This window comes from Microchirus variegatus, assembly GCF_963457635.1.
Source record: "Microchirus variegatus genome assembly, chromosome: 9".
In the NCBI taxonomy this organism is placed as follows: Eukaryota; Metazoa; Chordata; class Actinopteri; order Pleuronectiformes; family Soleidae; genus Microchirus; species Microchirus variegatus.
Genome location: NC_139810.1, coordinates 25,962,792 through 25,985,038, shown reverse-complemented (window position 1 = coordinate 25,985,038; position 22,247 = coordinate 25,962,792). Strand labels below are relative to the sequence as shown.

The window sequence follows — 22,247 nt, the reverse complement described above, 5'->3', positions numbered from 1 at the left end:
GTTTGTTGGAGTTAAATTTAGTTTCACCCCAGCCACTCACTGTGCAGCGAGTACCATAGCGCGGCTGAAAGCCAAAAGGTAGGTGAACTATGCCGACCTCGTTATTCAAGACGGCCGGCCGATTCAACTGTAACATAAAGCAGTTAGGTAGAAGATCACCATCTGTAAGTTGCTAAGCCAGCAATCACATGACTGATAAAGTGACAGTGTACAGAGTACATGTACCAACAGCTCTACGTCAGCTATTCCTCTGCTTACCTTGATGAGCATGATATCATTTTTAAATGTACTAGGGTTAAAATGTTTTGTAAAAATCTTGGCGACGCTGAAGATCTGTTCTGTGTCTTCCTTTACATAAAGGTCGTGTTCGCCTAACACCACTTGCATGAGGTGACGCCTGAGGGAGAAAAAGGTGCCTTAACTTTTACGTTCAGATGGCAAAATACATACAACAATTGTACAATTTCGCTAAACATTCATTCTTACGACGGAGCATTAGGGCCACAAAAAATTGTTCGAAGACTTCAAGAATCAAGTCTTAAATTAACGACTTTATTCTCAGAAACAAGGAGATACTTAATCCATTGGCACATCAGCATCACATTGTTATAAGTAGCAGGACTTTAAAAAGAATGATGCATCTTTTCCGCAGAAAGAACCAGGCAGGAAATCAAAGCTTTTAGCCAGCAGGGCTACCGGGCTACTTTTAGGCAGGACGCCCCTAAAGACGCCCTATTTTCTCCTCCCGTTTCCCCAGTCACTGAATGTGATAAAAAATTAGCCGCAGGGTTTTTTCTAAACCGGGGAACAAGGGCGCTGCGCCCGCCATGTAATTACCGAGTGCTCCCATGTCCAGGTGCCGATTGAACCCCAAGTCACACTCTCAAATACGCCATTAATACGGTTGTTGTGATGGCGCCTGCAAAAACTATGGCCAGCACACGTCTGTCTATACCCGCTTAGAGTCCAATAAAACGGTTCCAACAAAATGTGAATACATGGTGGAACAGCACCTATTAAATGTTGGAAAGTCTCTTTGCGCAAAAGCGAAATTTGGCTGCATACGGTGCAGATTATGAACTCCCCGCGACAGAACATTCGCTGTCTTCTCGCCCTCTTTGAGCAGTTAACTAAAGAGATCAGCTCATCTGTTGCATCTGTTATTCCCTAAATTGCAGCACTAAATCGTCTTCCACACAAAGATTGGGAACACAGAGTGAAAACAATGAAAAGTGCGCTCTCAAGTCGGATCCCCTGCACTTCATCACGACTGTACTCGATTCTCATCACAAAGATCATTATTTGGATGTGGGGATTAAGCTGCACATGAAATGATCCACTCTGCGTTGGATACGGAGAAGCGCACGACGCAGGGGGCGGAAGAAGGGGGAGACACCCTCTAAAAAATCCTAGCTAAAAGCCTGGTTTGTGGAGAGGAAACTGGTCGACTGCAGGGTTATCGGTGGATACATCAGCGGGATACAATCCGACTGATAATTAAATTATTCGATTTTGGAGTCCTGGTCTGGCGAGCACGGCGTACAGCACAACTTAATTCTCGTAAATTTAGCGTAGTCTGTGAAAAAAATATTTCTGCCCTAATACTCCTTCGTACATTCTGACCATGTCATATATCAAAAGGGAATTCCTGTATTTTTTTCGACCTAGGCCCTATGTTTTTATAAATGTGTGTGTGCATGAATAGTACTTACAAGATTTTTTTGTTCCGAGTAATATCCATTAAAAAGTGTTTGTTTTCATCAATAAAGGGCTCAGATTGTTGTTGTAAGAGTCTGGCAACATATTGCCGGTGCAGTAGTGTCACTTACATGCATCTCATTTAATAAGACTTGTGTGCGAGACTTTGCTTGACACTACTGCTCCGGTAATGTTGCCAGACACAAAACATCTTTTGGTGATAGCATTAAATGCCCAGTAAGATTTCACTGCAGCCAATGCTGCCTAAAGTTTTGTTCACGTACACACCCACATTTATAAACATAGGGCCCGGGTCAAAAAGTACTGGAATTCCCCTTTAACACAGACAATTACACTCACATCTCTGCTCTATTTTTTTTCTATAGGCTAGTGTCAGCACTCACTTTCTTTTACAGTGGGCAACAGAAAGTACCCACTGAGGTGCTAACAGGGCTCCTCCACAGTAGTGTCTACCTCTAGTCTTTAAAGAAACCTGATATTCGATGGAGTTCTTCTCAACAACTTCACCACCGATGATCCTGTCTGACTCTGAGAACACTAAGAGTAAAAAAGCATGCCACACATTACGAACCAAACTACCATTTACTGCATGGTACATTTCTGTGCTGCTGCACTAAGGTCATTGTCAGTGTGGTTTTGGTTTTGTTACCTGGCGTTGAGACAGCCAAAAACAACAACAGCAACATACACATTGACAAGGAACCCATGTTTTTTTTTTCCACCTGTAAAGGAGAGATATGACTTTTATCAGCAGAGCATTTGACGTTTTAATTGTATAATAAACAGCAGGAGAGTTACTGCACGCATAAACATATGTTATTGTGGCCCAACCCCTCACTTTTAACTAGGGACTTATTTATATAGCAGATAATGCAACTATTTCATGGCAGAACTTTTTTTTTATCAAGTGAGTTGTTACAACACCTATGCTCCCGTCAAGAATATCAGCTAAAATAGATTTACATATCACTGTTATTATTAAAAAACAGAGTACTAAACATCAAAGAATATTCTCAAGAACGTTACTGATTTTGTTTTTTTGTTTTTTAATGTAATGCATCATCATACCCTGCACACACCTGAACAGAATATTTCACATTGAACTATTATTATTATTATTTATATTTTTATTCGTTTAAATTGTCAGAATCATTGTCCTCTTACCTGTGAAGTCCAAACACAGCAATCTTTAGATGATCATCAACTGGCGAGGACGGCGCTATCCTGTTGCCCTTTATACGGGGTAACTGTATCCTTGTCCAAATCTTTTGTTTACATTATCTTTTCCTCGTGTTGTGTTGAGATCATCTCACACTGCGACAGTGAAACTGACCCACTAGATGACAAAGCAAAGGTATTCTCTGTTATTGCTGAGCTTTGGTTGTGTGCTCGGATCACAGGATATTATGCCAGTTGGCCTTGTTGGTGGCTTGAAACTTTGTTTTGCTTGATTTCGAACTGGGAACACTTCATAATCTCTAGTAATATTAAATGTTTGCGTTTGCACACACACACACACACACACGCCTTCATTTGAAAGTTTACTTAATACACAAGTGATGAGATGTATTTAAACTCTTAGAACACAGGGCATTTTTGTTTACATTATTATGTTAAAACTACGGCTATAAGAATAAGAATATATAGAATGTGCAACACAAAAGAACACAGAAAAACACATTTTGTAAAGCCTGAAGATGTGACCTATAAACAACCCCCCCCCCACACACAGGATGACCATATAAGAACGCACCAACTGTTCAAAACTGATTTTTCTGGATATTGGAAACAAACTCTTTTACCACACATGAAAGAGTTTGGTTGAAAGTTTCATTTATGAATTACGGACAGTCTATTTTTATATTGTCTCCACATAAAGATAACCGACTGGACATAAATGCTCTCAGGTTACTCTTAAAGCTTCGTTTGTCCTCTCCATGACAATGGGCTATGAAGTACTACACCAAACACACCCTTGTTTAATCATACACACATGCAGTATTTCACATATTTACCAGTAGTTAGCCACTAGAAGCTGAGATCCCACTTGTAATATTCAAAATTCTGTATAAACATGCTTTTTTGTTATTATTATTCTTCATATATTTATGGATTTTCAAAGTTACATTATGTTTTTATTAGGACCAAACTGAAAGGGGAAAAAAAAAAATCTTTCTGAGTATGAGGTGATAATATAATAATAGAACATTCATAATCATAGTACAAGAAAAAAGTCATAATATTATGAGAATAAAGTTGCAAGATTTAAATCATGATTTAATTAAACGTAATATCCATTATTATGACATAGCAACAGAACACAGATGTAACCGGTGGTGTGTCTGTGTGATTCTTTCTTCGAAAATAGACTCAGTTTCTTGCACAATGCTAATGATAAAGCAGCACTGATGTGACAAAAGACAAACTATTTCCTTATTTGTGAAGCCCAAACCAAAATATAACTTCACGAAATGCTCCGCGTACCTCATCTTGACACATGTTGCAGCCGCTCATCTGAGAATTTGCTTGAATAATAATAATTACTTTATTCTCATCAGATTATGACTTTATTTTCTTATTACTACTTTAATATCATAATATTCCAACTTTATTCTTGAGAGATAAAAATAAATAAATAAATATTCAGTTCGACCCTAATACTTAGTAATAATTAGGCTTAGCATAAAATGTGAGGTATTTGAAATGGGATAAATCAAAGCTGTCACAATTACAAGCACATTTTTTAAAAAAGGCTGTTAAAATGTTGCAGTGTTAATAATACACACTTCCTTATATGGACATCCTGGTGTGTGTTTATAGGTCAAATCTTCAGGCTTTACAAAATGTGTTTTTCAGTGTTCTTATGTGTTGTTGATTCCTTTTATATTGCCTATTTTTTATTATTAAACTTAAAAAACGAGCTAAGCAAACTTTGAAATGTGACGTATTTCAAAATTGTCCACAAATTCAATCGGATTTAAAAAAAAAAAAAAAAAAAAAAAATACTTTTTGCTCAGGTGTGTGTCAGATTGCCTATAAGTAAACCTGTAAATTAAATTACAGGCCAAGCAAGGTATACGATTGCAACTGTTTTTTTCCAGGTCAACAACTTTACCAAAACAATCAGGCTTTTGGAGTAAATGCTGAATAATAAATACCATGGATCTCCTTCTGAATGTTTCAACAACAGCAGTGATACAATTACAACCGCGGTGTCATTCCACTCTAAACACTGTGAACCAAGATTATGTCAGAATCCACATGGTGCCTTTCCAGTGAGTTACAGTCATAGTGTTCTCAAGTAGTACACACTAGTACAAAAAATACACAAACGTGTATTATGTATTAACACAGCGAAACTGATATTTAGCGATAATAACAATTTGTTAAAGTCTGTAACAGAGAGGATTAGTGATATCTCATCACAAACTGAGAATTCCCCTGCTGAGGGAACTGCTGACATAGCAGAAATGACAGAGGGAGAATTACAGCCACCAGGAACAGAAATGTAAATCTTTAGATTAAAAAAAAAAAAAAAATGCTTTTAAAATCTGAATTTGAAAAACCTAATTTCAAACTCGATTCAAATTCAGTTCATTTTTGTGCCACAAAAGTCCTGACGGTAAGACAAAGCCAATCGAGCACAGATGGAAAACTCTGTATTCCATCTCTTACTCCAAAGGTGTAATAAATTCGCAACGCTTGAGTCACACAAACACTATGACTCAAGCGTTGTCTCCACTCACACCAAAACACCCAAAACGTCTTAAACATACATACATACATATGCATGCACATATTGCCGTAGTACATATGCCAGGGTCTGCAAGAGGCGCTATAACGCTGTTACAGCAACAGCGGAGCAAATGTACAGACAATTATCATAAAGCAAGCAGTGTTGCCAACTTAGTGACTGTCACCATGTTTAGCCAATTTTCAGACCACTGGCGACCGGTGACGGGAACGAGGGAGATGGCATTCGTACAAAATAACGCTAGCAATTGGACCGAAGAGTGGGGTCATGTAGAAAAGTCATGGTCAGTACTCACAGGGATGAGATAGATTGTAACAGCCTGGCTCGAGCATTCAGTATCAATAAATGCAAGGGCTGTTATCCAGCTGAGGTCAAGGGGGAACTCCAGAGAGAGTTGGCCCCAGTGGTGAGAGCTCCCCGCAGAGATGTGCTCCATTTTTAATGACACGCATCTCTAGTCCTGCCTCGACCTGCACTGATATTAAAGCCTTTGTTGGTTGTCATCAGTCAAATCCCTCATTAATCCTTAATTCAGGGTGAAATCAATAAGGAGATGATAACAGCAGCCACTTTGATCCACATCAGGAGCTGAAAGTATCTTATATTGACCATGGCTGACCATCAGGTTAAAATCCTACATGAGAACCTGACGTGCAGGTTCATGACACCACGGTAAACAAAGTATGTCCTTTATCTTTTAAGTGGCATTAAACGGGGTACAATGGACAAATATAGAACAGCCTGAATGGGAAGAGGTGAGACAAGGAGCTGTGCCGCTATTGAAGCTTTAATTATACATCCATCCAGGACAAGGAGGTGACCATGGAAACGGAAATAAGAACTACAAGAAACCCGAGAGTGCAGGAGCGATGCCTTTCTGACAAGATAAGGCAGCACACAGCCCCTCACCGCGTGCAGACTGCGGTTCCATTTGTCTCATGATGGATTTGTCATCCTTGTTGGTTTGTATACTGCTGGAAATCCTGACTGTAAATTGTGAGTAAGCTTCTTTTTTTTTCTTGAATTTGCAGGTTATTTATGACGGGGCTATAAGCGAAGTCGAACCCCTGGGTTACAGTGACGAGGGGAATGTAGAACTTACTTTGTTGGGTGAGACTCTCTGTTTTTAATAGGCTATTAGTATTTTAGTATATCGAAATTTAAAAATATCCCTTTTAGCAGAGCTACTCTACTCTACACTACTTCTGATTCTCCCTTGAGACGGCGTTTTGGCAGCGAAGTGTCGCTCAGATCCATTTTTGTCTGGCCATGACTGAGTGTCTTTGCTTAATATCGTACGTCAGCCTGACAGAGTAAAGTGGAAAAGGGTAAATGTGGGGTAAACGTGTGACTTGATATGAAATGGCAAGATGATGATTATTATGAATATGCAGTAGATTATAGGCACGTTCATTTGTTTGTGATATGTCTATGATGCAAGATGATATTCATCAGAACTGCAAAAAGGGCTTGGCTCCTTTGTGGCGAGACCATTGTAAAGACAGGCTACGTTCAGTGAGCACATGTGACAGTTTTTGTTACATTTCCTCGTCGTTGTTGTTCAGTGCTCCGAATATACGTTTGCGGATAAAGATATTTCGATACCAAAAAGGCCAATAAAAGTGTGTTTAGACAAATGCAAACTTCAGCAACAAGACAAACAACAAAAATAACAATAGTCCACGCCCTGTTTTGTCCCTGGCAATTATGTCACAAGAGAAAAAACATGAAAGGGGATTCTGATAAACATCTTGAACAGGTTTAGGATGTGAGACTGCTCATTTACACAAACAACAGGGCTGAAGACTGATGAACTTTACTTTCCTGTAGCTTGTTGAGGAGAAAAATTGTGGATTACGATGCCACCTATACAGCACTCAATATAAGGTTCACAGGAACCAAAAGGAACGTAAACGTGTATTCTGTGTTGTCACACGTGACACAATAGATCACTATCACTGTTCAAGGTTCAATTCAAGGTCGTACGTACAATAGCACCTGCATGCGTTTTTTATCACCGCGTCTAGAGTTACTGTTACGATTTATCTGTTGACACGCAACATTGCTGCTAATTATAGCTTGAGATCGCTATCGACGACAGCGAGGAGGTATTGTTTCAGTCCTGGCGGTATTTCTGCGGCTCAGTTACGGCGACGCACACCGGTGTGGGCATTACGTAAATGTTGGAAATGAGCTCGTGACTGCAAACGTATTTGTACAGTTGATTCATGCATCGTATTTCTTAAAGGGACAATGTGTAGTATTTATGGGTTTATATGACCCAAAATCCACTTTTTTATACATATTATGTGCTCCTGCATTGTCTAGTCGCTGTATAATAGTTTTTGTTTCATTTTCGTAGTGTTTCAAAAAGTCAAGCCGCGGTTGCATAGCCACTGTTAGCAGCGAGACGCCATGTTTCTACCGGAGCCTGTAAGGACAAATGCGAGAGAACAAATCAAGCGTCGCTTTACTTGTAGCGGAAGTCCCGCCTCCTCTCTCTCCGCTTCGTCTGCTACGGCCGCGGTAGCTCCGCCCTCTCCCTCGCCTCACGAACCTCATCTGCTGACACGGAGAAAGACGACGAGGACGACATTTGACCGGCTGAGGATACCGTAGCGCTCAGGGAAGGGAGGGGGTGAGCAGAGGAGCAGTTCTTTGTTGTAAATTTCAGCCTCTCCTCTAGATGGCACTATAAACTACTTACTTCACCTTTAAGCGCTCAATGGTTTGCGTGTGGTTTCACCTGGTGGCGCTACGACGCTGCTACAGCAACAGCGGAGCAAATGTTGTACACATTCCAACCACAGAAACAGAGACAATTATCAAGCCGTGTTGCCAACTTAGTGACCGTCACAACGTTTAGCGACTTTTCAGACGGGAACGAGGGCGATGGCATTCGTACAAAATGATGCTAGCACTTGGACTGAAGAGTGGGGTCACGTAGAAAAAATTCGGAAACGAGCTTGTGACTGCAACGCACCAATGTCGATATAATTTTAAGACTTATTTGTACAGTTTATTCATGCATCGTATTTCTTAAGAGCACGGTGGTTTGCGTGTGGTTTCACTTGGTGAGTATCTGCTGCCAAAAATTGACACTAAGAACTGATACACAGCAAAACAAATATATAATGTATTAGTATTTATAAGGTACAGTAACTATGCAAAAGTGCCTCTGCATAATGTTTGTTGTAGAGCTGCAACTGACGATTATTCCCGTAATCGATTAATCTGTCGATTATTTTCTCGATTCATCGTTTGCTCCATACATTGTCAAACCTGGAAATGACGATGTTCTCGAATGTCTTGTTTTGTCCACAAACCAAAATGATTCAGTTTGAATGATTTCTTTGTTATGTGGAGCAAAGAAAACGAAGAAAATATTCACATTTAAGAAGCAAGAATAGTTTAATTAATCGATTAATTGTTTCAGCTCTAGTTTGTTGTGTTTGCGTCTGAACGAGGGCTATTTTGAGCGAGATTGAAATTGCGGTAGGATTTGCGATATTAGAGGGTGTGGTGTTTCAAAGGACTACTGTGTGTGTGCGAATCTGTGGGAAACAAAGATGTTTTCTTGTGTCTGTAGAATGTGATCTGCAGGTCAGGACAATATTTAATCTAAAAATGATATTTGATACGCACTTTGGCTTGAAAAAATACTGTGCCTTTTTGCGATTTTAAAATTACAGTGAGCCATTTTGCAATTTTATCGAGCTTTCGATGAATTGTTTCTGGCCTAGTTGTGTTTGGACATTACCCAAATAGAAGTGAACTGGGTGCTAAAAGTTTTCTACATTGGTCCATTTTTAATTCTCACTGAAATGTAGACATTCTTTTAAGAAAATGAGATGATCCAAATGTCACTTAAGTAAATGTGTTTCGTGTAAACGTGCGAGTACCTCAACTTGTCTTTGTTTCTATGTCTACGTGTGTGTGTAACAGGTCAAGACGATGCAGGCGACCGCATAGTGGGAGGAACCACGCCAATTCCAAATGCAATCAATTATATTGTGTCGATACAGACCCTAGACCGCCAGCACCTCTGTGCAGGCTCCCTGATAAACAACTACTGGGTCATCACAGCAGCTCACTGTAAAATGGAGTAAGCGAAATATTTTTTTTACTTTTCCCCTCGACCAAGTACACTAATTAAAGTAGCTTTGAAACTCTGACGTTGGCATGTTGACCCCAGTATGATTGAGCTTTGAGAATCCTACCTAGTATTAAACATTAAACCTGCTTAGAACGTAGGATAATAACCTGATCTAGACTAACCCTGGTGCCATTAACCTGGCCGCCCCTCATCATTGCTTGCTAATATAGGTTTTTGGAATGGATTGTTTTTGTATTTCAAGATATGTGGAATAATACCCTTGGGTCTCTAGTGGCTTTCACATAATCGACTGTATTACACCGTGCCGCTCAAACAGCGCTCCGAGCTGGCAGTGGACTCCAAATACAACAATTTTGATTTTATTTATTTCATTTCAACACAGAGTGTTGTTTTGAACCAGGAACGTGGCACTTGAAATTGTTTGCGTGTATTAAATTTATATTGTTTGAAGGACAGAAATATAAAGTTATAACTTCTGATGAGCTTTTATTACCAGTCTAATCTGAAAGTACAAAAACCTTTGTACCGAGTGCCAAGCATGTAATAAATAGCCTAATATAGAACAAACACTTTATATGAATGATGCCTTACAATAATATGATTAAATAATATCTGCAAATAGCAAAACCACTTGGACCTGCTGTTCCAGTGTTGGTCAAACATAAGGCAAACACAATTATTACATGATCATGTTTTATGGACTTATAAGTAGATGTTTTATCAGATTATTGGGATGTTATTTTTCAAAAGGGCATATTAAACTAGGATGACCTCAGCTCAGTCGATACGAGTGAATGTTTACAATTTCCTCCGGGATTATAAAAGCATTCTGATTCAGATTCTGACGTGTGTGTACTGGATTTCTCTTGGGCCGTATCAGATAGCAGTCATCGCATCTGAAAACGACGCGAGCCAAAACCAGTAACAATGGAACTGTGTTACTCGGGACTTAATCATGCGCTGGCACCAACTCTCACTGATGGCGTAATCACACTTTCATTTACATTGTAATGTACATCTGACAATCAGCAAACTGTTATTTAAATAAATGACATGCTGAAGTGTCGTTACTTCCAGTATTTCCACAGTGTTCAACAACAACGACAATCACTTTGGTTAAACAGGCAACACACGACTTTAGTGTCCCTAGCACTTCTTCTTTGGCCGCTGTCGTAAAGACACAACACTAGCGAGATGCCAGGAACAACCACCAAGTCAAACAAAGGCATCAGTAAAATGAGACCATACCAGAATAAACTGAATACAGTGTAGACCATTGGTTATCAAAGTGCGGCCCGGGGGCCAATGGCGGCCCGCAGAAACATTTCCGGCCGCCCCCTAATGAATTACAGTTGATAGTTTTAATCCAAGAGCGACTAAACTTGTTAAATGTTTATTGGACATTACTGGATACAGACCAATAAGTGTAAACAAAAATACTGGGTATTTACCTGGTTTCTATATGGTGAATTTTAGTGTATTATTGGGTTATAAGCTGGTAATAAGCAGGTAGCTACAGCCCCCAATTACTAGCTATTTACCCAGTAAATATATGGTAACAGAAATGTGTTACTTGGTATTAACCTGTAATTAGAAGGTAAGAACAATGGCCAAAATACTGGGTAATTACCCAGTAAATTACAAAGCGTTATTATATTAATGCTTAAATTACTTTATATTAACGCTTATATTACTTAACACTAAACTGTAGAACTGTAATCTGGTAATTAAAATGATTACAAATTGGATTTCTTTCTGGGGTTTTTTTTCTGTTTTTTTCCTTTGGCGGCCCTCAGTCCAATGTTGGGTTCCTAACTTGGCCCTCAGGTATCAACACTTTGAGAACCCCTGGTGTAACCTTCCAAATGGTCAACTTTGCATAGAAGTTTCACTAACTGATTTGAATGTAATCTTCATGTCTACAGCGCAGAAACAATGGTGGTAGTAGCAGGAGATCACTCTTTGTCCATCTACGAGGGAACAGAGCAAGAAAAGATGCCCCATCTCTTGATACCCCACCCTGAGCACGACAGCAGCACCAAAGACAACGACATCATGCTCATAAAGGCACAGTATCTCCTTCCTAAACATCTCGATTATGTCGAAATCTCTTCTTTTTTTTGTCATGCTTATTACGTTACTTATTACACTGGCTACTGTCTCTTCAGTTCAGGACCCCTTTCAACTTATCCAGCTATGTTTCCAGCATCCTGATGCCCAGGCAGGACGCCTCCATAAAAGAGGGTCAAATGTGCCGCGTGTCGGGCTGGGGACTCACCGACCCCAGTGGAGGAGAGATTCCCTCGACCATCCTCACAGTCAAGCTCCCCATCTTCTCCACTGAGAAGTGCAACAGCAGCGAGTCGTTTGACGGCAAAATCACAGAAAACATGCTTTGTGCTGGTTATAGCACTGGCGGAAAGGATGCCTGTATGGTACGCTAATACGTTTTATGATTATTTTTAACTGTCTTTGTGTAACATTTAGAGTTTATTTGGAGAAATGTAATTTGGCATCCATATTTTTTTGGATAATTGCTTTAATTCAGCCTTTTATACACTCTTAGAAATAAGGGTTCCAAAAGGGTCCTTCTACAAGGGCTGAGGTTCTACCTGGAACCATTTGCTTCTGAAAAACCCTTTCCCAAAGAAAGGGTTTTTCAAGGGTTCTTGGTAACACTAATGGTTCCAGTAAGAACCATTTTGATCCAGAAACCCCTTTCCTGAATGAAGGGTTCCAAAAGCCGAAGAACCTTATATGGTCCTACTTAGCACTTTCATTTCTAAGAGTGTAGGTACATTAAGAAAAGGTTCTTACTCTACGGAGGCGGTGACTCTTCTCACTCTGTTTCTTCCCTGCTCTCTCAGGGGGACTCTGGGGGTCCGCTTATATGTGAAGGCCGCCTCTACGGGGTGGTGTCCTGGGGGAAAGGTTGCGCCGAAGCCCAGTTACCCGGCATCTACACTGCTGTGTCGAAATACCGCAAGTGGATCGACAACACCATATTCAGTCACAATAGCAGGTGTGACAGAAATTTGTTCCTGTAATAAAGTCAAAACACCTGTTTTGCTTTTAACGTAGACGGTAAACTCTCTTTAACATTTGTGCATATTTGATTATGTGTTCATGTGCTTAAGGGACGATTTCAAAACATTCTGGGAAACAAATAGTGTTGCCAACTTCGCGACTTTGTCGCTATATATATATCTTTGACTCTTTCTCAAAAGAGCGATTAGCGGCAAATCGAAAGCCGCCGCTCGCTGATCCGTAAATGTAAAATCGTCTTTCTCTTAAAATAAATCACTGCATTTAAAAAAGCACACACAAAAATACCCACAGTAACTCCACCAGATTGTCTTGGTGTCATTTAAAATACAAGAAAGTTCTAAACATATTCGCATAACGTTATTTCTCTCTCCTACAGCGTCCGTTACAATTACAAACACACGGCCAATTATGCAAATTAGGTGATGGCGTATCAATAGCTACTTTCCTTACTGAGGAATTGGCAAAATTGGAAACACAGTGAACTCACACAAACACGTTATTCCAACTTAACTGTACACTGCAACTGAAGCGCTCCATTCTCGCCCGTTAGCAGTGTTGTGTTGTCATTGAGAGTCCACTCAATGCTACTTCTTTAGCGATATTAGCAATCGTTTGCTGTGATGCTAATTTCTGATAGCAACGTCCTGCAACAAAGCATTAAAGCAGTGCATTATGTGCGATTAAAGCTTTATCCACTTTCTTGCCAAAAACAGTAGAAACTCATTGAGTATGCTAACTGAAGCTACAGCTAGCAGAGGTTACTATAAAGACGGGAAGCAGCAAAGTCCTAGCACCTCTAGCATGTCATAATTAAGAGAACATATCAAATTAGTTTCATAAATCAAGAAACCAATGACATGAAAGTGGTATCTTATTGCATTCTCGGCAAGAAAGTGAATAAACACATTTTTCTCAGGTAACTGACAAAACCGGACATTCTGGCCACATAACCACAACATAAAGTGCCATATTGCTGCATGACGTGCTCGAAACTTCCAAGGGCTTCAAAATGCAAATCATCTGCAACAAATATTGGAAAATACCCAGTAATCCTGTGCGTTAACCCTTTAAAATCAGTTGTAAAATGTACACAATAGTTTTGTTTGGCTGGAGCTGAAGTGATTGTTTGTCTGTTTTCAAAACAAAATAAATCACCAAAACGTTAATGGCTCTATCCTGAAGAAAAAACAAATTGTGATTCTAGTTCAGATTTGACTACTTTTTAGTTTTTGCTGTGTTATTTGAACAAAAAACGTATCCACATGACAAAAAAAAAATCTATATAATTTAAAATGAAAGAGAAAATAGTTGAATAAAAGGATTACGTGTTTTAATACAGACTAATTTAATCAGTTAAAGACCACTGTGTTGACATTAAGTTAAAGAAGCAAGTATATTTTTTTTCTGCCAATTCCAAGTTTATATATGGACTTGCCCGCTTATAAACCAGACACCGTGCATAAAGTACAGAGCCCAGGATTAGACTATTAGAGTGTGTTATAAAACAATTACTGTAACGATTGATTTCTTGTTTTACACAATTAATAAATGACTGATTATTAAATGTTTTTTTTTCCCTAGTTGACTTCTTTTATTTGAAATCACAACTCCAAATATTGCGGCTATGATTAAAGCTGTGATGTTATGGATGTGCCAGAGACAAAACAAGTTGGGGGAAGAAAAAAACAGTCATCAGTGATCATGCTACAGTGGTTACTATATTTGCAATATTTAAATCAATTGTTTAGATCAGGGGTTCTCAAAGTGTTGATACCTGAGGGCCAATTTAAGAACCCAACATTGGACTGAGGGCCGCCAAAGAAAAAAAAACCCAGAAAGAAATCCCATTTGTACTATTTTTGTACTAATTTTAATGACCAGCAGTTCTACAGTTTAGCGTTAAGTAATATAAGCGTTAATAAAATGTAATTTAAGCATTAATACAATAACGCTTTATAATTTAATGGGTAATTACCCAGTATTTTGGCCATTGTTCTTACCTTCTAATTACAGGTTAATACCAAGTAACACATTTCTGTTACCATATATTTACTGGGTAAATAGCTAGTAATTGGGGGCTGTAGCTACCTGCTTATTATCAGCTTATAACCTAATAATACACTAAAATTTACCATATACAAACCAGGTAAATACCCAGTATTTGTGTTTAAACTTATTGGTCTGTATACAGTAATGTCCAATAAACATTTAACAAGCTTAGTAGCTCCTGGATTAAAACTATCAACTGTAATTCATTGAGGGCCGCCAGAAATGTTTCTGCGGGCCGCCATTGGCCCCCGGACCGCACTTTGAGAACCAATGGTTTAGATGATCTGCTTCATGCAATGAATGACCCCTGTCTCGCGTTTTGACGAATAGACGAAGAAGAAATGAAGGTGTTCACCCGGGTCTTATGATCCCACTAACGCCCCTCGAGACAAAACTCAATCATGTGCATTGCTGGGGAGTGAATGCTGACTAATGGGAGTGGGGGGGGTAGGATAGATAACTCGCACAGTCACACGTCAGTAAAGCACTTACAGGGGAACACTTAAGTCAGTGCACTAATGAATTTTTTAAAACTACCACAGTCTCATTTGATGAAGAGCGTAAGTCTCAGTTTGCTTGTCGGCTTCTCGGCTTGCGTTCGCTCGTAACCCTGGAATGCCCTCATGAAAAATGCATGGCGCCAATCTCGCCTCTGATCTGATGACTGGACTCTCATGAAACCACTGCCTCAGCCAGCAGTGATTCCTGTAAGGACGCACAAAAGCCTGGTCAGGTGAAATCAGTGAAGATCGCATCGCACCTGAAAGGTGTACCCGATCATGACAAAAACAATAGTTGATGGCCTACTTAAAGGTGTCTCCGGTTTCCCTGCTCAGCCCTGTTCCTCTGTGGCGATGGGTGTGTCCCTGCCCTATGTGATTGATGAATTTCAGCCTCTTAGTTACAGACGGGTCTGTTGCTTTTTGTTTTTGTCCAGAGAAGACCTCTCTGAGGAGAGTTAGAGGTGATTGTCCATATAGATTAGGGAGTAGAGATTGTGATCACCAATCCCAGGGAACCTTCTAATGACGCACTCGGCAACGAATGAAAGTTTGTTTATTTAAGTTTTTAAGTTTAACATGTATTTTTTAACTTTAACGCAAGACGCGTTTCCATGACGACTGACCCGGAAAAAGACGCGTGGGACGTCATGTTTACGTGCCACGGCACCAGAGTCCAGGCACCGTTTACCAGTTAGCTCTGTTAACTGCGTTAGCTCCTTTAGCGCCGTTAGCGCGCCTACAGTCGAACCGGAGCGGTCTGTTTATTAAACGAAAAGAGCAGCGCTACAAATAACCAGCGTAGCTGTGTACTTTGTATGTGTGATTCGCTTTTTAAAGTTTAGCGTTACTTTAGAGACTAATTTTAACAAATCGTCACACCTTTTTCCGGGAGAGTCGCCATGAAAACGCGCCATGCGTTCACGGCCCAGCACTATTTTATATGCTTGTGTTTTTGTTGCAGGCCACACGGGCGGTGTCGTGGTTAGCACTTTTGCCTTTGCAGCAAGAAGACCTGGGGTTTGTGCCCCCGGTTGGGGGGCCTTTCTGCAAGTTCATGAGTTTGCATGTTCTCCACATGTGTACGTGGGTTTTCTCTGGGTTACTCAGTTCCTCCCACAGTCCAAAAACATGCAGATTTGGGGGATTAGGCAAATGGGAGACCCTAAATTGACCATAGGTTGGAGAGTGAATGGTTGTTTGTCTCCATGTGGCCCTGTGATGGACTGGTGAACTGTCCAGGGTGTAACCCGCCTATCGCCCTATGTCAGCTGAGATACGTACAGCACCCCTTGCGACCCTCCGGTGGAGGATAAATCGGTAGATGGATAGATAGATGGATGGATGGATGCTTATATTTTTGTTGCAGGCCACAAAGTTGGTGTCAAGAGCCAACCTGCGTGTTCTGCATGTTCATGAGTTTGCATGTTCTGCACATGCGTGCATGAGTTTTCTCCTGGTTCTCCGGTTTCCTCCCACAGTCCAAAAACATGCAGATTTGTGGGATTAGGCAAATTGGACACTCTAAATTGACCATAGGTAGGAGAGTGAATGGTTGTTTGTCTCCATGTGGCCCTGTGATGGACTGACGACCTGGCGACCCCGTCTTTCACCCTATGTCAGACACTGATGCGGAGGATAAAGCATCTGTTTGTGTTTCAGCTGTGCAGGGGGTGGCCCCGTGAGCCGCAAGTTTGACACCACTCTTCCTTTGGCGTGTCATCGTGTCATCTTCATTTCTCCTGTCAAAGGTGGATGTTTTTCAGATGCTTAAAGGGGGAAATTCTCACTGTTGCCGTGAGAGATGATGTACGGCAGCATAAATGACCGCATTTCCTTCTAGAAATACAGCAGAGCACAAGTAGAGAAAAATGCACTAAAGCATCTCAAATTTGCACTTAGGAGCCCTTGAGAAAACGTCCCTCGTTACCTCAGATATATGTGCTGACATCTCACCTGTTGCTGATGTTTGAAGTATTCCGGCAATGTTTTTGACTGCTTTTGAAAAAAAAAAGAGAAGAAGTCTGAACAAAAGGTAGTGGCTGATAAAAGCAGATTCAAATGCATGTGACTTCTTTAGACCACCAGTGGGCATTTGATCATTAAAGCATGAGGTATGGAAAAACAACAGATGAGGTGCAGGCCTGCAGGCGCTTCCTCTTCTCTTCTCTTCCTCCTTTGATTATAATAAATAAGCCTTTCCTCTCAAGTGCTGCGTCTCTGCATGAAATTATTAAGAAACGATTATGAATGTACGAAAATTAAAAAAACGCAGTCATGACTGTGCGTTTTTATTCCCGCCGCTTATGCGTCATTTGAGCAAGACTGAGAAGGTAGGGAGGACAAAAGGACAAAGAGAGCGGAGACATTTGTAAGGAGATCTGAGGTCTGGAGACCAGGCGACTGTCCAACTTTAGTTGGATGTCAGGAAGCTCCGAGGCATGACACAAGTTGAGAGGAAAATGTGACTGGATTATTCTCCTCAAATCCAAAGAGCCATTCAATTTCACAAACAGCATCTTCTTTTCCTTTTTCTTATACGACCCCGCAGAGATTCATGCACTTTATTATTATTTTTTTTTTTATTTTTTATTTTTTTTTACTGTTTCTGCCCGTACTTAAGTGACATGTCTTCAGCCTGAAGGGATGTTCATGAATCTGGGACAAGCACGTGTTAAATATGCAGACAGTGCAAAGATTTGGCTCAGAGGCAAAGACTCAATTTTGTATTCCCCCCCCCCCCCTTCCAATTTTATCAAGTATTATTTTTAGTGGCCGTAGTTTTTAAGAGGAATGGACAGAGGCGATGACGAAAAGTTCCATTCTATGATTCTTCATCTAATGTTGTATTATTATTGTGCATTCTTTGCATAGTGAAAGGATTCCTGAGGGCTGAACTACTCACCAGATATGGATGTTGCCACAGACTCTCTGCTAAGCACAGCACTTACATCAAGTTTAAAATCCAAGACTAAGTAAAACGTTAACAAAGAAAACATTAGTGGTAGAAGAGAGGACCTTCATTTTAACAGCAAGCTCATAATTTCTGGTTACACTCTTACACATATTTGCAGAAATAACTAAGCTGTAGGCATAGTTATTGGGATATTTTATTGTTTTTTAAATGTGTTGTTATGTGTGTGTGTGTGTGTGTGTGTGTGTGTGTGTGTTCTTGTACTTGCGGCATACTGAGGACCAGTGAGGGTTTTTAACCAACAAAGTGAGGTCATTTTTACAGGGTGAGGACATTTTGGCCGGTCCTCACTTTGTTTTCATTGAAATCACTTCCTTAGGTTGCTATAACATGCTATACTCAATTTGTAAAAAAAATCAAATTTTGGACGTTTTTGTCAAATGTTGGACCAACATTTTTTTGTCAAAAAATTTTTTCAAAATGTTTTCACATTTTTTTGAAAAACATTTTTTTCAAATTTTTTGTCAAACATTTTTTTCAAATTTTTTGTCAAACATTTTTTTCAAATTTTTTGTCAAACATTTTTTTCAAATTTTTTGTCAAACATTTTTTTCAAATTTGTTGTCAAACATTTTTTTCAAATTTGTTGTCAAACATTTTTTAAAAAATTTTTGTCAAACATTTTTTAAAAAATTTGGACCAAACATTTTTTTCAAATTTTGGACCAAACATTTTTTTCAAATTTTGGACCAAACATTTTTTTCAAATTTTGGACCAAACATTTTTTTCAAATTTTGGACCAAACATTTTTTTCAAATTTTGGACCAAACATTTTTTTCAAATTTTGGACCAAACATTTTTTTCAAATTTTGGACCAAACATTTTTTTCAAATTTTGGACCAAACATTTTTTTCAAATTTTGGACCAAACATTTTTTTCAAATTTTGGACCAAACATTTTTTTCAAAGTTTGGACCAATTTTTTTTTTTTTGTCCAACATTCTTGGGTACATTTTTTTTTTTTTTCAAATTTTGTACGACAGTATCGTACGACGTTTTTGTCAAATTTTGGGTACATTTTTTTTTTCAAATTTTGGACGACATAGTATAGTATGCTGTTTTTGTCAAATTTTGGACCAAAAATAATAATAATAAAAAAAATAAAAGTTTTCCAGCCCTTTTTGCTCTTGGGCTCCACCTGCAGACATGTTATGGTACTGCAACCAGTAGTTTTTTTTAGATGTCATTCATGAAGTAGATATTTGTAATTGTGTAGATTGTGTTTATAAAGTGGAAATGCTGGTCCTCAGTATGCAGCAAGTACAAGAATGTGTGTGTGTGTGTGTGTGTGTGTGTGTGTGTGTGTGTGTGTGTGTGTGTGTGTGTGTGTGTGTGTGTGTGTGTGTTGTGGCTCATTTTTAATGAATACATCTAGAGTGGCTGCCTTCGATTTCGTTGTATGTGGCATTATGGCAATAAAGATTTGTGATTGTCTCAGGTTTTACAGTCTGCACTAATATCATTACGTCAAATTCCGTTTGTTTCACCTGTCCATTTAGAAGATGAAAATAGGCTAATAGAAAATAACTATAAATACTTAAAGGTGCATTATGCAATAAATCTAAATCAACTGGCCATAAAATCCTCCTAATATGTCACAGAGACTCAGGAATAATGTTCATATAACAAACTGAACTCACCAACAACAACAGTACAGACAAAATATTTGCATTAAAAAAAATATTTTGCAGACTGCAAATCATGTCTATGTTTTGAAATCATGTTTTGGCATGTGGCGCCACCTACCGCCATCAACCAATCATTGCAGTCAGTAGAGTCTCAGCTGCCGAGCAACCCCGGGTTGTCAGTTACGTCAAAAAATGAAACCTAAAAGACCTCAGTATTTTGAATTTGAATGTAGTAACCGCTTTTGGCCACATTCTTATAAATGGCACCTTTAACTGTACATAAAATCAAAAAACTAATATCTTTACTCTACTTTTCAATGATAAAAAAAATACTATGGCGAGAAAATAAGTTGTCATACACAAATTAAAATCAACCCCAGCCTGTCAAAAAAGATACATTTTCAATCCCTCATGTACCCAAATATGTGATTGATATACTTAAAGGCTCATATCAGCAGATAGTGTACATCAAGATAAGACTGATATGATCAGGGGCCAGGCAAGTGGAAAACAGTTGATATGAGCTTAAAATTATATCAGGATATCTTAAAACATCAATATTCCAGAGAATTTCCAAATAAATGTGTTCATTTTAAAATGGAAGGGTATATAATTCACAGTAAACAATGCATATATGATGAAAAATTAATCTGTAAATTAAAAAGAACCTGTCAGCAGCTACTGTTGTGGCCTTTCTTGATTGGCAAAAAGACATTACACTATATATTGTTTAAATGAGCTTCCCATCGCACCTTTTCCCCTCTGAATAATTAATGTACAGAGCAGAGCGCCTGCAGTTTGGGGGCAGCTTTGCACCTTTACATAACTGATAACTCAAAAGACATCTGCTCAGCTACAAGACAACAACAAAACACGTTGTAAACAATTACAAAAGGGATTTGAGGCGCATGTGTCAGACTGTGACAGTCTGAAACAGTTTGAGCAACAGGAAAATAGCAAACGATCAGTACTGAGAAGCAAAGATGGAGATGATGACTGGAAACGGCAGCACTCACAGTTTCCATGAAAGACATTTACCACAGAGGCTGAGTGAGAGATCATCCATCTTTTCATCCACCTCCACAATCAAAGTGAGACGAACGTCTCGACATTCACAATCAAAGATATTTCACTGAAGTCGTTCATTGATCATCAGACGCATGGATGAAAATGCAGTCTGTCTTTGGTTTTGCTCTTCAATAAGTAGAGAGTGAATGGTGAGACATAGTTTAAGAAAAAGCTGCTTCCAAACCTCTTTTTTTTTAATGATTATTGTGAGGCTGTTGCCTTCAATGTCCTTTTTATTTCTTTCTCGGTGGATTTATCAAGTTTCCCCCTCAGAGAATTAGCAGGAAGTGGAGCACGTTAATCATGTTTCCTGACTTAGGACTGCCATCAAAGGCAAGCAGGCAGTGCTTTGTTCTTATGTGAAGATATTGCTGATAACCCCCTGGAGCCTGAGATCAGAGTTTGCTGACACTATTCCCCCACCAATTTATCAACTCACTTGTGGAAACATCATAACAAGTTTATGGTCATTGTAACTTAGGTATAGTGCCTCCAGTGGTGGATTTACGCAAGCAGTGAAATCAGCCACAGTTTTGGTGTATTTGTATTTTACTGGTGTATGCAACACTTTCACAACATGGGTGGGTAGGTAGGTCAGTCAGTGAGTCGGTAGGTAGGAAGTTGGATACGTAGGGTTTAAATGGATGGATGAATATATGGATAGGTTGGTCGGATGGATCGGTAGGTGGATCGATAGGTAGGTAGGTCAGTTGGTAGGTAGACTGATCGATAGGTAGGTCAGTCGGTAGGAGGGTAGATGGATCGGTGGTCGGTCGGTAGATAGATCGATAGGTAGGAAGGTACATAGATCTATAGGTAGGTAGGTAGATGGATCGATATGTAGGTCGGTCGGTCGGTAGGTAGGTAGACCGATAGGGAGGAAGGTACATAGATCTATAGGTAGGTCGGTAGATGGATCGGTGGTCAGTCGGTAGATAGATCGATAGGTAGGAAGGTACATAGATCTATAGGTAGGTCGGTAGATGGATCGATATGTAAGTCCGTCTGTCGGTAGGTAGACCGATAGGGAGGAAGGTACATAGATCTATAGGTAGGTCGGTAGATGGATCGATAGGTCGGTCGGCCGGTCGATCAATAGATAGATAGATAGATAGATAGATAGATAGATAGATAGATAGATAGATAGATAGATAGATAGATAGATAGATAGATAGATAGATAGATAGATAGATAGATCTGTTTCTGAGAATATTTTTCGTTTTGTTTTTATGTGTGCTGTTCACTGCATCACACAGCTCCAATTTTCCTGGATGTCGTCTGGACAAGTAACGATACCTTAAATGACAGATATACTGTACAGAATATTCTACTGGTAGTAGAAGTTACACACTTCAGCTTTCAGAGATTGTAATGCTTATTTAAAAAATTGC

At 39.4% G+C, this 22,247-nt stretch overlaps 1 protein-coding gene across 1 annotated transcript; it reads left to right on the top strand.

Annotated features, from left to right (window-relative positions):
* Positions 1–6,414: 6,414 nt before the first annotated feature.
* On the top strand, positions 6,415–12,637 carry LOC310932241 (trypsin-3; the record flags this gene model as incomplete). Its single annotated transcript, XM_083895534.1, has 5 exons — positions 6,415–6,469; positions 9,419–9,578; positions 11,516–11,662; positions 11,764–12,025; positions 12,458–12,637. 5 exons carry the CDS (start codon positions 6,415–6,417, stop codon positions 12,635–12,637), a joined length of 804 nt encoding a protein of 267 aa, XP_083751660.1.
* Positions 12,638–22,247: the final 9,610 nt, after the last annotated feature.